General features: G+C 40.6%; 1 protein-coding gene across 2 annotated transcripts in view; it reads right to left on the reverse strand.

Moving 5' to 3' along the window:
• Positions 1–15,324, reverse strand: part of bin3 (bridging integrator 3) — a 34,834-nt gene that overhangs the window by 9,329 nt on the left and 10,181 nt on the right. For both annotated transcript variants that reach the window (XM_020594459.1, XM_020594458.1), the window contains exons 2-5: positions 12,237–12,285; positions 11,154–11,194; positions 5,696–5,757; positions 3,934–4,070 (exon numbers count right to left, since the gene is read on the reverse strand). In XM_020594459.1, the coding sequence (XP_020450115.1) occupies positions 3,934–4,070; positions 5,696–5,757; positions 11,154–11,194; positions 12,237–12,285 (289 nt within the window). The remainder of the gene's footprint in view (positions 1–3,933; positions 4,071–5,695; positions 5,758–11,153; positions 11,195–12,236; positions 12,286–15,324) is intronic.

The raw sequence follows: 15,324 nt of genomic DNA on the forward strand, positions 1-15,324 counted from the left end.
AGTGGAATTTTGGGGGGTGGGGGGTGGGGGGTTGTAAATTGAAGTAAATCAACATCTCATCTTGAGGCCTCCAGCCTCAGCACCAAATCTCATCGACAAAAGTTGGCACACAATTAAGAAAGTTTTCGGCATCATTTACATTGCAAATGACCGATACCACTATACCTAGACTTTAGCATAGCAGAATGCTAAGGTAACAGGTAATCATGTCAAGTAAAGAACAAACACTAAGAGCAGTGAAGACGAATTGCGAGCAGCGAAATTTGAAGTGACAGCTGCATGAGAACAGTGAGCAGCTCCACTAATCATATGTTCACTCGCTATTGGAAGGACAGTCAATCACACAACAAGAAGGAAGCGAGATCGCAGCTGTGGTTTGTAAAAATGCCCTGACCATCTATGAGAACATACAACAACACTCACTGCTTCACACAGGCATATTTCCAAGTACAAAATGGTTGATTGTGGTTTGAGGGAAAACAGAGAACCAATAACAAATAAGTACATGGGAATTCACATTTTCTTTGTTTTACATATTCACACCCCCCCAAAACACACACACACAAACACACACACACACACTTGAGCTGCACCGCTGCTTCTAAGGTGAGAGCATGCAGCGAGGAGGGAGAACAACATCGGCAGATTTGCTTAAGCATGCTGGTGCCCTCTACCCTCTGCTCCTTCCCACAGAGGGGGGTGGGGGGGGTGTAGAGCTATTACTCTGAGGGACTGCAGAGCCTGAGGCCGGCGCTCAAGCAGCAGTCTCCATCAGTGAGTCATGGGGCAGAGGCCATCCCGGCACACAGGCCTTCCAAAAATACACACAGATCGCAGAGGAAATCAATATCCCTCCAAACGGAGCATCCTCTACTGCTCCGCCGCCATCTATGCTGGGGCTCAGCTTCAGCAGCAGTGTGCCGGCGGGCCTGTGCGCCCTCCTCAGCCCCAGAAATAAACACACAGACCTGGGCCACTGCTGCCTTCATTATCGCTGCACGTTTTATCTTCTGGCTCTCTCACTTGTGGGCCCTGAGGCACAACATCTCGTCTCAACACGGAGAAGAGCAAAGGGTGGATGCTTTTGTGTCTGTTTTGCTGGAGCAATAAGGCTTGCTGTCGGTGCCGTCAGAATCAACAGTCAGCTTGAAGGGAGAAGCTGGTGAAGCATTTGAGTGAGCTGTGCTGGATATTAAACACCCAGCAAACCTGAAGTGATATTTCACATAGCAGACTGACCAAAAAGCACTCACAATCACTGTTCTGCCTTTAGCTCAACTTCAGCCACTGTACAAAAAGAGACACACAGCTCAGCTCAAACCTGGAACTGAAATTTGTGTTAAGGCAATGATTTTTATCTACTAAGACTGAAAGAAGTGCAGAGCAAATCTGGTGTGACCTAGCTGTCAAACTCCACTCAGGATGAAAGTGTGTTTAAAAAAATACAACTACATCAATACAGTTGGTGACTGTTGTCCTCCAAAAGTGAGAAACTGTGCTGAGACCAAAGTGACTGGCTGAATCAGTTTCAAACACAACCTAGTCACAGATCCAAACAGGAAAACTACACACCATAGAGCCAGAAAATAGATTCACTCCTATAAAGATAAATTTCACCATTTGCTACTACAGGCAGCTTAAAATGTGAAAATACACAATCATATTAAATGAGAAGTCAGAAATGACTGAGTTGATGTAGGCACCTAGTAGAGCCTGACCTCCCAGGTTTGGCAGAAATAAAGATTACAGCTGAAGCCAGGAGGAAACACAGAGCAGTCCAACGCTGAAGAAGTGTAGTTTCATGGTCCTCAAATGATGTGGAAAGAAAGGTGGATTTAGAGTACGCATCATCACTTATCTGTTGACAGTCAAGTGTGCATAGCAGCACTGGTTAAAATTTTTCCTCAGGTCTGAATTTTAAGACGGTGAAAAAAGCTAATTTGAGATATTATAAAATCTCAAGAATGTAAAAGTTACTCTCTCCTGAAAACAGTCAAACTGGCAGGAGTGCTCTCCTGGGCACTCGACCAAGCCAAGTCCTGGAACAAACGCACACCGGGCCACAAACCCACATGCTCAGTCCAACCCACATTCTACTTTGTCTAGTCACTCAAAATGGCTCCTGTAAAATTTGATGAGCTGTGAGCAAAGCCGGTCTAAAAGATGGGTTTGTTGAAACTGAAGAAGAAAGGGACAAACTAAAATGATAAAATGACTGCTACACTGAAGTTGTTAAACTCCATCCTGCACCATTAGCATATTTTATACACAATACAGTAATTTTCCTTTCTATCAAAGTAGAAAGATAGATCATGACATGGCATGACACCTAAAACACAAATACAGGATTCAGGATACTTTTTCATAAGACTTTTCCCATCAACTCATAATAATCAGATATTATGCTCATTTAAAAACTGATACACTTAGTTTTAATAATAAAAGAATCTCAAAATATGTCTATGAGAGCTTGGTTGTAGTATGGATACTGCTTCAATCACATATCTTGGCGAAGAGATTATGGTTTGATATTCTCTGGAAACTGAGTCCAGTTCATGTGATATAAATCATGTCTTCTCAGCCTAATACATTTCCAGATGGTATGCTATTCCTGAGATACTACACTAGTTTTACCACGAAGAAAAAAAAAACAAAAAACAAAAAAAACAAGCATCCACCTTTCAGTAAGGCATTCCTTTTCTCCATCTTTTTGGATCATTGCTGGTGTAAAGGTTATGAGATCATTCTGGTTCACAACAAAATGTGAAAAGAAAGGGGAATATTTTTAAGGCAACACATATGAAAAGCCCAGAACACCTAACAGCAGGGCAATGAGTCAAAAAACACAGATGGAAAAAAGTCAATCGGTATATGCCTTACTGCGATCTCCTGTAGTTTTTCTTCTTTAAAAGTCTACCCTTCACAGTGTAGTGCCTTGAGGATGCACACATGCGGTGCCACTATGATTCACATTATAACTACCTGTGGCAATGATTCTAATCAAAAACTGAAGTGCACCTAGCAAATAATCTGAATAAAATTGACAGTTAGTGAAGGGATCTTCACAAAGTACAGCTGTAAGAGAGCGGGCTGCTGTACTGTTTCCAGTTCTGGAATGAAAGGTCTGCATATCTACAGCCTCCCCACAGGATGTAACTTACGAGAGCGAAATATGCAAAGATTATGAGAAACACACTCAAAATCAACAACCTAATAAGAAAACACAAACAAAAAAAGTGAAATAAGAGAAGAAACGTTGGAGAATGACCCATATTTTAGCCAAAGTAGCGGCGTCTGTCAGTCTGTTGGTATGGTCTGAAACTTTAGTGATTCCCTGGGTTTTCTTCCGTTTCTAGTGTTACTGACAGAAATGTAATGCTGCAGGGTGGATTTTAGGCGCTTATTATGTGTCAATCTGAAGCCAAATGTTTGCCTCAAAAAGTAATGCAAGCACAAACAGACTTGTTCACTACACAAGCTGTGAACAGATTTATTTCTATGAATTTTGTGGTAGGGCTTATTTTAATGTTGAGAAAAGGCCTTTTCATTGTGTGAGTTATTTTAGAGCCAGTGAGTCACAAATGCATCAATTTTCACAGATGATAACCAGTAGCTTCAGCTTATAGTGGATGATGCCACAGATGCTTTTCAAAAACAGCAGAAGGAAAGACATACGGATAGTTTTTAGTCCACAGGCTGCACAATATTGACAAATATGAAAACATGAATTTTCAACAGAAACTTGCCTAGTACCCACTTTGTATGTGTGAGGAAAGACATTTCCCCTGATACCAAACTAATACCAGTGGCAAATATCTAAAAACAACAACAACAACAACAACAACAACAACAAAAAAAAAAACAAAACAGTACAGAAAGACGGCAAAAAAGTAAGCGAGCACACTGGAAATTTCAAGGACGGAGGGGTCTGACCTTCTCCTGGTTGAAGGCGTCCATCCTTCTCATGGCTGTATCTAGAGCAGCCATGGACTCTAAGAAGGCCTGGTCCTGCTCACACAGTGGGTTGCTCAGCAAATCAGCAGAGATCTTCACTGCTGCTTTGGACATGGCTGCCAGACACACACACACACAAAAACTCAGGCTACTGTTAAAGAAAAGGGTACAGGGTACTGTTAAAGACAATGTTGATTATAGACGGTTACTAAAGATGTTCTTGTCTACACGTCTGTGCCAACACAACCTAATCCAATTCAACAACAATTCTTTAACCACAGAGACTATTTTTGTGGATTAAACAAAGGCTTTTAAGTGTTTTAACTGTGTGTGCTCATATGTGGTAGGGTCTTCAAAAGTGAGCTCTTGCAACAGAACACCACCAGAAGTAGAATGACACAGTGCTGCCCCCATTGTAAAAATCTGAGGGGGTGGTGGGGCTGCCTGCCGTGTTGAATATTCACCAGAGTAACAAGAATCTTTGCAAGGTTTCTACACTGACAGCACCAATTACTGTTAATCTGTACTCATGCCACTTTGTTTAGACACAGCACACATATCAGATTATGGCTTCAATGCCAAAATAAATGAGCTACATTGAAGAGACACACTGAAAAGAGAGGCTGTGGTGAAAATGCCATCATGAAAATCTGGAACAGTCACTTGTCTCTTTTCACACCCCATCGGTAAGACCAATTTTCAACCAAACAATTATCACAGTGTGGCATTTCTGCATCTCTCTACATTTGACAAGTAATAAACTGCTTGATTTGACTTTATCTGATGAGACTAGGAGACATGTTGATTACAGGGTCATGAAAATCAAAAAGCGAGCTGATGGCAGTAATTTTATTATTTATACTAGTCATGTGCCAAAATGGGAAGCTTGTGTCCCCTGTGATCACCTAAGATTAACAAATTTTCAGTATAAAAAGCACAGCTATTTCTGCCACTTTCTTTGCCTTCTGTTACTTAGCATAAGCCCTTAAAAGATATTATCATCCCTCACCAACTAATTGTCAGCAAGTTCAAAAGAGCTCTGCATATCACCACCCCTGACTTGATAAATGATGGTCGATATAGAAAGCAGTGTTATTAAATGCAGTGCTGACATGCAGAGCGGGTCCAGTTCTTTGTTTGGTAGCAGTTGGTGGAGACAGGACCTGTGCAACAGATGGAATCCATTAACGGTAATGAGGCCCTGACAGCTACTTTGATGATGGAGACATCCATATTCCAGAGCACAAAGGAGAGGAAATGAAGAAGCCTCTCACTTCTCTATCTGTCCCCGCTCCTCCACCCCCACAAGTGACTACTTACCACAGGCCATGTCTACTGTTACTTCCCAAATACACAACTCTATAACCAACAAATAAGCAAATAAAAAGCAGAGTAAACATGGTTTCTGTGGCCGACAAATCCATGAATAAATGAAGGCAGCGATGGTAGACAAATAGAGCCTTAGCTAAAGATTGCACAAAAACATACACTCATATATCCAAAGCACATACACTATGATAGCCTAGAAAAACCTATGAAAGAAGATTAAGGCGGAGGCTCACAAGCCCTTGTCTCATTTGTTGAGTTGTTCAGAGAGCTGACGCACCACCAAACAAACCAAGACAACCACGACGTCTTTCTAGCCCTGAAAAACCTGCCAAGCAACATCAAATATGTTGGTGAACAAGTGTAGATCAATGGCACACCAAACATTAACACACAGGCTGGTGGCAGAACACACCTAAATCAGCCTCAGTGCTTTTCTTCATATCCTTGTGGAGCTTTTTCGTCTGATCCTCAAGTCTGCAGGACAAGAAAAGAAGGATTATTAGCCAGCTTCTGGTCCTGTAATACTGTACTGTAAAGCATCAGCAAAACTGACAACAATAGAGATGATCATTATCATTATTATTTAATTTGTAATTCATTCCATTCACTCACGATATTTGACATGTAAAGAAAAGAAAGACAATCAAAAATCTAGAAAAGGAAACTAGTAGAGAAAAACATGATTCTAAAAGGAATTACACATTTCATTGATTCCACATAAAATGTTTTTATAACATCCGCTAGCTAATTATGAATACAGGGAATCCTTCTTGTTACTGTCAGCCACATTTGCACTCAAAAGTATTATTGTCTTCCATCATTCCACTGCACCCATTGATGGGTGTTAAAAAAGGCAATTACCAAACTATGGAGGCTGAAAACACATGCCATTCATTATATCAATTAAGGCAAACGAGGGGCTTAGAATCTCCCCTGTGACTGTTGTCACATTACTTCTCTTGGTTTGATGAAAAAGGGAATGTTGCAGGGTTTCATTTCTATCATTGCTTTGAAGGATTATATAAACTAGGAAGACGATAGCTGTGTAATCCCATAGGACTTCTGGCGGGGGCACTATGGCCATTGGCCGCAAGATGTAAAGACAAACCAAATCAAAAATGGAAGTCAGTTGCCCCCCTGTATACTGGATTTTGGCAGGTTATTTTACTGTTCAGCAGTTGGGTTACTCTAGTATAGACACAGGTGCATGAACCAGACAAACGTGACCAATTCACTGCTGGCCTGATAATAGCTCCTAATATACTGTTAAACCTAAAGAGTAGGGCTTCAAAGTAATAATGTACCTTAGCTATATTTATATTATTTTATGACATTGTAATATGTCCACAGCTTTTAGATTCATAAAACAAAACAGGACAGGACAGTGAAGGAAAACTAGCAACATGCTGCGTTATTATAAAATCACTCCAAGCAGCTTGTGAGTTTTGAAACCAATCAACTTGAGTTAAATGTCAGCTATTTCTTAAGTTCACAATCGCATACAGTACAATCACAACACAGGCATTTCATGTCGTAAAAAAATTGTCAAAAACTTAACATGTTGTGGTATTAGCCTGTCAGATTGCACTTGTATGATATCAGCTTTTCAACTGTGATACATAGCCACAATTTGCATTTATTCATGTTTGTTTCCCAAACAAGGGGACAGGAAACTCTAAAGATGTAGGGTCTAAGATTAACTGGGAATTATTAATTATTTTCTATCATGACTTATCCTCTATGTGCTTTTGTTTGCCTTGACATTTTTTAGGATTTTTCACTGAATCGCCACAGACCAGATGGAGGTTGTTCCAAAAATGTCATTTTCAGTAAATGATGTAACTTCATCCCTTATTATTCATACCACAGGAAAAAAAGAATCTGTCAGAACAATCTCCACAGCAACTTCTTGTATCACTCTGACCAATTAGATGTAACTGGGTCTTATAAGCCTCATCAGTCTTCAAAATTATACTCTTACATTTCAGATATTTAGAAACTGGTATTTCTAATTACAGCATATGCTACTCACATTATAGTCAAAATTATCAGCAACACTTCAGACAGGTTTTAATTAATATCTAATAATTAGAGGGCCTCTTCCTGTTTTCATAACATGACCAGTAAATATACTCTCAACAAGCATGCAGACCCAGACATGGAATGTGCTGTGGAGGGTTCAGGCCACTGTATTGATGAGACGATGCTCACAGTTTTTCTGTTTTGTTGAGAAAGAACAATCAAAAGACCTAAGAGCCCATCTTGCCATACCATCATATTACAAATCAGTTTTATCATTCCTGTCTTTCCATGGGGGCGACTGTGGTTCAGTGGGTAGAACGCCGTCTCCCAGCCTGAGGGTTGGAGGTTCAAATCACGGTGCCTACAGTCCACATGTCAAAGTGTCCTTGGGCAAGACACTGAACCCCTAAGTTGCCCCCGATGGTTAGAGCCATTGGTGTGAGTTGGCGCTGCAGATGGCTGCCTCGGTTCCCTACTGGAAACAAATTCCTTGTGTGTGTGTAACATACTTGGCCAAATAAAAGGGATTATTATTATTATTTACAATGGCAGCAAGTTAAGACAAATAGGAGATGAGGAAAATAACATAAACCAATCAGGTCATGAAGATCTGGCTGGAGCGTAATGGGTTAATGCATCTGACTGTAAACAAACTAGCATACGCTGAGATCGATGCCTGTACATTCAACATGTGCTCTTGGACTGCTAGTTTGTGAATACCACAAGCCAGTGGACTCCAGCCGGCACCAAATCCATATATAATATTTACACACTACTGCACAAACTAACACAGCAAAAGCAGCTCAAGAGCCATGGTAAATAACAAATACCCTGCAGACTTCACTTACTGTTCATTTATAATTTCTTCAAATGTTCACGTTTCACAAAGACATACATTTGCTACTACCACAGGGATACATTGTGTATATTTTGTATTTTATGACTGTTTGACCATGACAAAAACAGCTGTAAGTGTAAGTGGGCAATGCGTTTAACGGCCTGCACGCTCCCACGGACCACAATCTACTTCTGGCAGACAATCACTAACTAATAACAACATGATTAAATATATTTTTATTGTGTTATTGTAAAAACACTCCCGAGACCCCTTGTATTTCTCACAGTGTCTAAAACTAATCCTAGGCTACTGCTATTCAGTGTGCAACCAGCAGAGCAAGCAAAGCTTTGTAAGTGAGGAAGGATGTATGCTTGACTCCTGCATCAGTTTGTGCAGGCTACTTGCAAATGATAAGCTGACAGATGTATTTATAACTTCTTTAGAACCCACGGGTTGAACGCACAGATTTTGGGGTCAGTAGACCATTCCTAATAAAATTATTTCCATCTGAATTGTTTTTGTGGCTTTGGAAGAGAAACATTTTAGTTATTCTAAATACCAGAACACATTAATTTCCCTCTTCATATTTTCTGATTTCATTAGTATGCGGTGGGCCGGATGGAAAGCTTTGGTGGGGTGAATGTGGCCCGTGGGCCACCAGTTGATGATCCATGTTCTAGACAGTACCCCCTACTTTAAAATATGTGGCACAATGCTGTTGCCTCTTCCCTACTCTGTCAGTGAGATGAGTGGATTAGCCAAAGAAAGCATAGAGTCTCTTTCCAAAAGGTGCTAATAGAGTGGCCTAGTGGACAACTGCTCCTCCATGCTCCAAGCGTTGGGCCTGTGTAGCCAGTCATCTAACCACACTGTCCACTGAATCCTGAAAAGATTGGTACTTTTAGGACTTTCAAACACAAACCCTTTATATGATATTAGGTCATTAAACCAACCTTGTTTAATAGTTCACAGCAGCCTCCTCCTACTGAGTGAATACCTTGCACTGGCACTAACCTCTTTTACATAGAGATTTTGCTATATTGGTGGTAAACTGGCCCCTTTATTGCAGCAATTCCTACTTATGTCAAATTACAAAAAGCTGGCATAATACTGCCCTGTGTTCTTTTTACATGACTGTTTCTTATAAGCAACATTACAATTTAAATCTCCCAGCAGTAGGTACCAGAAAGAGCACTTCATCAAAACATCACACACCTTTGCTCATAGTCCCCTAAGCTACATCTCCCGTTTTACAGAGGCTGAGGTAGAATGGCTGTGCCAATTTTACTACCTCTTGTGGCAGAATAAAGGATGGACAACAGTGACCCCCCCCCCATGCTGGCTTGGTATCTTTTATACAGAACGGTGTAGTGGAAAACTGGCACAATAATCCCACCATGAATGGGCAGTGTAAACGGGGCAACTCACACAAGAACCAGGTCAGGCACTGTAGCGCCATATAAATTATTCCGGAATTGTTGAGAGTTGTCTACTTTCAGTACATTTAATCTGGCCACTGCAACATTTCCACTAGAAATTCAACCTGGCATGTGCACACCAAGCAGAATAATTCCTGCCAGATGTTGTTTTCTCACACCCTGGTGACAACATGTTGATCTTGAAGAATTGATTGGACACCCCCAAAAGGTAAATAAACTTTTGATGAGTGAGCCAGTTAATGAAACCCGAGTCTGTCATACTGTATACTGATTGAATGTTTTTGTTTTGCCTGGCCATCTTAGAGGTAAACAGATACAACAACTGGGCCACCGGATTTGAAATGTTAAATGACACTGTTACACAGTTTGTCAACCAGACAGCACTGACAATATTTTTCAGCTGTACAATGTCCACCTCACTGCATATTTTGGTTAATGCATATTTATAACACATTTAAAGAATCTTTAACAAAAACCTATAGCTCAGCTATGAGATGCGTGCTGCTATGCACATGGCAATTACACTTGTTTTAAATTCACTATTATCATTACAACAAAACTGCAGGTAAAATTACACCAACATATTTTAGTCAGGCAGACAAAATGCAAAAATAAGAATCATGGTTTCGGCCTACCATGTATATTTAGACCACAGATGCAACATGGTGTGCTGATATGGATCTCTAGAGTGGAGATCCTAAATGTCTGTACATGTCTGCTACTCTGACTCATCTATAAGGTCTACTGGCACCACACCTTCCTTATAAAGGGCCCTCGACTACTCAAAACCTGCAAAGACAATGATACGCCCACTCATTCTGTGGGACCCTCAGGGAATTTCTATAACATTTCCCTCATGGTGAGAAAAGCCCCGGATGTCATAAGCTTTCAGGCCTTGGATTGTGTTCTGAACCCCTCTAGCTTTCCTTTCATGGAAACACTGATAAAATGATCTAGTAAATAACAGCCATCAACAATTTATAAATTTGCTTTTCAGTGTCATGAATGTCTGCTTCCATAAATTAATGAAACACTTGGACATTTAAGCTTTTTCTGAATTTATGAACACTAATTTTTTAAACACATATTTAAACATGGGTAATCCCACTCAGGCTAGAGAAAACTTTTTCAAGGGAGCCCCAGCCAAGACAGCATTTACTAGATAATGCATTTGTTGGAAAACTTCATAAGACTAACTTAAATCTAGGTTTATCAGAGGTTGAAGGAAATATCCAACAGATGTACAGATGCCTTCTGCTAAGTTTTTTCAGCATACTACGACCTGGATGACTGAGAATTTGCACGGACATATCCAATGGACATAAGCGCTCTCTCCCAATTCCTAATTTCAGATTCCACCATAGCTCAAACATAGGTCTTTTAACAGTGCAATGTTGCAAAAGAAAGAAAGTGACCAAACACGGCAGGGATCGGGAAATTATGTGGGACAAAATACTGCACTATACAATGATGAGTATATTAAGTGTGAGTTTTTCAAAGAGCCATGAACAAATATAGAAGTGTCATTAATTGTCTGCCTTATACCCTTTGGTTGAAAAATGCAAACTTACTTTTGGAGTTTGTCATATTCTCGCTCAAAGTCTCTTTCAACCTAAAGAAAACAAAAAAAAAAAAAAAGTATGACGCCTATGATTTCATCAATTTATATTAATCTGAATTATTTGACTACAGAAAATTATTTATCAGGATATATGAACACACCAAAAATAATAGAGCCCTTCTAAGGATACACAACTTCAAGGAACTAAGTCAGGGTCTAATCTGGAGACAAAATATCTGTTTACATTTCTATATTATGTGAAGAATGATTAGATAAATGGAAATGGATAAAAAAATATTCTTATGGCTTGAGCTGTAAAACATATCAGCAACAACTATTGCTTCTTTATAGTCTAGATGATATGCTATAGATAGGTTGTTGTACCCTATACGCTTCTGTTTGACCACTCACTAATACTGGAAAATGATTGGTTTCTGTACTTTCTCAGGGACTGTTTGGAGCACATAAACAGCCCAAGACCTATAGCTGTGCAGGTGAAATACTTGGATAGATCAGGTTCCCAGGGTTAGTAAGGGCTAGGACAGCTTGTTCAAACTTGTCTCTAAAACATGTCAAGCTGGTTACAGAGGATTTGTGGGTTCCTGTCTTGTGGTTCTGCGGGCTCCCGAATTTAAATAATGTGGCCGAAACAACAAGGGAGGCAACTGACACCTCAGCACTAGTGGACTGTTTAGATGGGCTGGTTCAAAACCACTTCCTGCTTTTTGCTTAGGATGGCACAGGAAGCTGGAAACCATGTCTTACAGTGACTACAGGGCCACAGACCAATTACAGTGGAAGTGGTTTTCTCTAGCAAAGAGAACACCCACTCATTGTCACTTCAAGGTAACCACCTCTGCCCCTTTGAATGGCTCAGACAAATTGGCATCCAATAGGTCTACTGGCTATGGCACACCGATGCCATTATCCAGACTATTATTCATGTTTTACTGAATTTGTGAAGCTTAACTACAGCTACTAAATCGTCACAATACAACTTAAAAAAAAAAATCTATATAGATCTGACTGCATTTTTGTCACCAAGTCTTTTTGGGCGATGAGTGAGTTGAGTGTACATATTTAGGTAACTTACAGTTTTAGAGACAATCTGCTTCTTTGGCTGTCCAATCTTGAAGGGAATCCTGAAATGACACAAAAAGCAATGACAAGTGACAGACATACTGTAAGCAGCTGGCAAATGACTACCTACCTAAAAGGTGAAATTACTGAATCCTTAAATTGTTATCAGTTGTGAGATTCTAGACTACAGGCTGGTACAGGTCTTAAGGTAAACAAGTGCCTCTTTGAGACTGCTGACAACTATCTGAAGCTGTTCATCCCTGCTCCTCTCAAATATACAGTCACTTCAGGTCATCACTAAACACATCTGGCTCCCACTGTAAGCTGATATCACTGAACAGAAGCGACTGTGTGTGGCTTCACTGCACGACCCCAGCTGACAATCAAACACAGATGCACACTGTGTATTGAATACCAGGAAAACAATAAACCTGTTTAGTTGATCATAATACTTCACAGAAATAAGAAAAGGGCTTGTGCTGGTGAGATCATAAAACCTTGAAGGACTTTCAGTCACTTCAGAATGTATTCAGACCCCTTCACTTTTTGTAACTTTATTTAATAAAATAGCCATTTTGACTGTCAATATACACTATCCCACAAGAACTCACTTGGTGCCCTAACAGAGCTTCAGAGGTTTTCTCCAGAGATGGGAGATCCTGCAGGAAGGCTCAGGCATTTATAGTGGAGTGGCCACACAGAAGTCACTCTTGACCAAAACATATATAAACAGCCTGTTTGGAGTTTGCTATGTGGCATTTACTGTAAAGGATAAAGTCAGTGATTTTCAACTTTTTGGTTATTGTCCAAAAAACTCAAACAGGGACTAAAACCAACAATGAATTTCAAATACTCACTACCACACTTCCTCATAAAATATGTGGGGTACATCCTATTTAAGAACAGTCATCACTTTTTACAGTCAGAAAAAGTCAACATATTTCTAATATCAAATGTGCAAACACTGAAAATGTCTGAACATATTCAAAAGCTTCTAAGATCTCACCAAAAATGCAGAAATGGAATAAAAAAAAAAAACACACACACACACAAAATCACAGCTTATCAAAAAAAAAAAGAAACAGACATACATAAATTAGAAAAAGCGGGACTACCAAATATGGCATGTCATATGTAATATAAGCCAAATGCTAATAGCAAGCACAACCTAAAATGCTACAGTGACAGGCAGATGCCCTAATATATTGAGACTCCAACAATTACAACCTGTAAAAGATCAACACCAAAACATGTCACGAGGTTTAGTGTGACTGCACCTAATTTACAGAATGAAATACAAACTTTTCTTCACTCTCAAAAGAAAAACACCAAGATCTAGACTATGTTTCTGGTAAAAGAAAAAGAAACCTGTTCCTGCTTAGTTAAAACACACTCTTTTATCCCCATTGCAAACCCTTGCCTATGCCTTAATAAGTTGCTGCTGAGCATTCGCTTCTTGTAGATCCATGAGATAGGAAACACTACCTTACCAATGTGCTTGGCTGCAGGTTTGTCATTGATGTGGCACTAATGGCCTGAAATCTAAGCTATATGATGGACAGTTGCTGCTGACAGGCAGGGTGAGGCAGCAGCTGCGTCAAAAGAAAGGTGTGTAGACTAATGAGATAGAAAAGAGAGGGTATGATGTAGAGCCTCGTTGTGCAACCAGGGAACGCTAGTGATGTGTGGGAAAGATCCTTTTGATGACAGCTCAATCACAAAACTCAACATGGTCAAATAACAGCAGAATTAATCTTTTTTTTTTTTTTTTAAGTTTCACTAGTCGCTCGTATCAAGATTTTCTTTGATTTTCTGGCTGTATTGATGCTTTGGTTTAAGATGCATCAGGTACCACTTGTCCTGCTGACCTTGTCTTTAATCAAGATTTGAATAAATACTTTGGCCATTTGGATCAAAACCCATCAAAAATACCTAAAAACATGTTGTTGTTGTTGTGTATGGCTCAGGAAAGTAGTTTCGCCCACTCTGTCATCATTTGGGTGAGCCAAAGTGGAAAATAAGATACAGAAACTATCCAGCTCCATCTGATATGAGTCACCTTTCTGTGATTACCTGATCAGTATGCTAGAACATCACAATGTCTTTGGAATCATAAGTGATTACTTTTCCAAAATATGACAGGAGCATATATCTTAACAGAGGTCTTTTAATGTAAACTAAGGCCAGAGATCAATCAGTGCTCTCTCACAGCAACAACAAGCCTTGCAGTCAGAATTCATCTTGTAAGATCAGTTTTCACCATGTGATTTACTTCAGTCTAGCCAGACAAATCTCAACCAATCACCAAATGTTTACGACTTGCCTCCCTTAACTCCAGTTTCTCATAGGACTGGGCAATACATTGAATTAATTAATTTATTTTGAATGTTAAGTTACTCAGGGCGGATCTCATCCACCCCTGGTGCCTTGCCACCGAGAAGCTTCTTGACTACCTCAGTGACTTCAGCTTGGGTGATAGACGAGTTCACCTCTGAGCCCTCAGCCTCTGCTTCCTCATCGGAAGACATGGCGCTGGGATTGAGGAGATCTGCGAAGTATTCCTTCCACCGTCCGACAATGTCCCCAGTTGAGGTCAACAGCTGCCCACCTCCACTGTAAACAGTTTTGGGAGGGCACTGCTTCCCCCTCCTGAGGCGCCGGATGGTTTGCCAGAATCTCTTCGAGGCCGACCGATAGTCCCACGAGCCAACCAGGCTCGAAAGGACTCCTTCTTCAGCTTGATGGCATCCCTTACTTCCGGTGTCCACCACTGGGTTCGGGGATAGCCACCACGACAGGCACCGGAGACCTTACGGCCACAGCTCCGAATGGACACATCGACAATGGAGGTGGAGACTATGGTCCACTCGGACTCAATATCTCCAGCCTCCCCCGGGATCTGGTCAAAGCTCTGCCAGAGGCAGGAGTTGAAGATCTCTCTGACAGGAGATTCTGCTAAACGTTCCCAACAGACCCTCACAATACGTTTGGGTCTGCCGAGTCTGTCCAGATTCCTCCCCCGCCATCGGATCCAGCTCACCACCAGGTGGTGATCAGTTGACAGCTCCGCCCCTCTCTTCACCCGAGTGTCCAAGACATAC

The sequence above is a fragment of the Monopterus albus genome, unplaced genomic scaffold, assembly GCF_001952655.1.
Source record: "Monopterus albus unplaced genomic scaffold, M_albus_1.0 scaffold23.1, whole genome shotgun sequence".
NCBI classification, from domain to species: domain Eukaryota; kingdom Metazoa; phylum Chordata; class Actinopteri; order Synbranchiformes; family Synbranchidae; genus Monopterus; species Monopterus albus.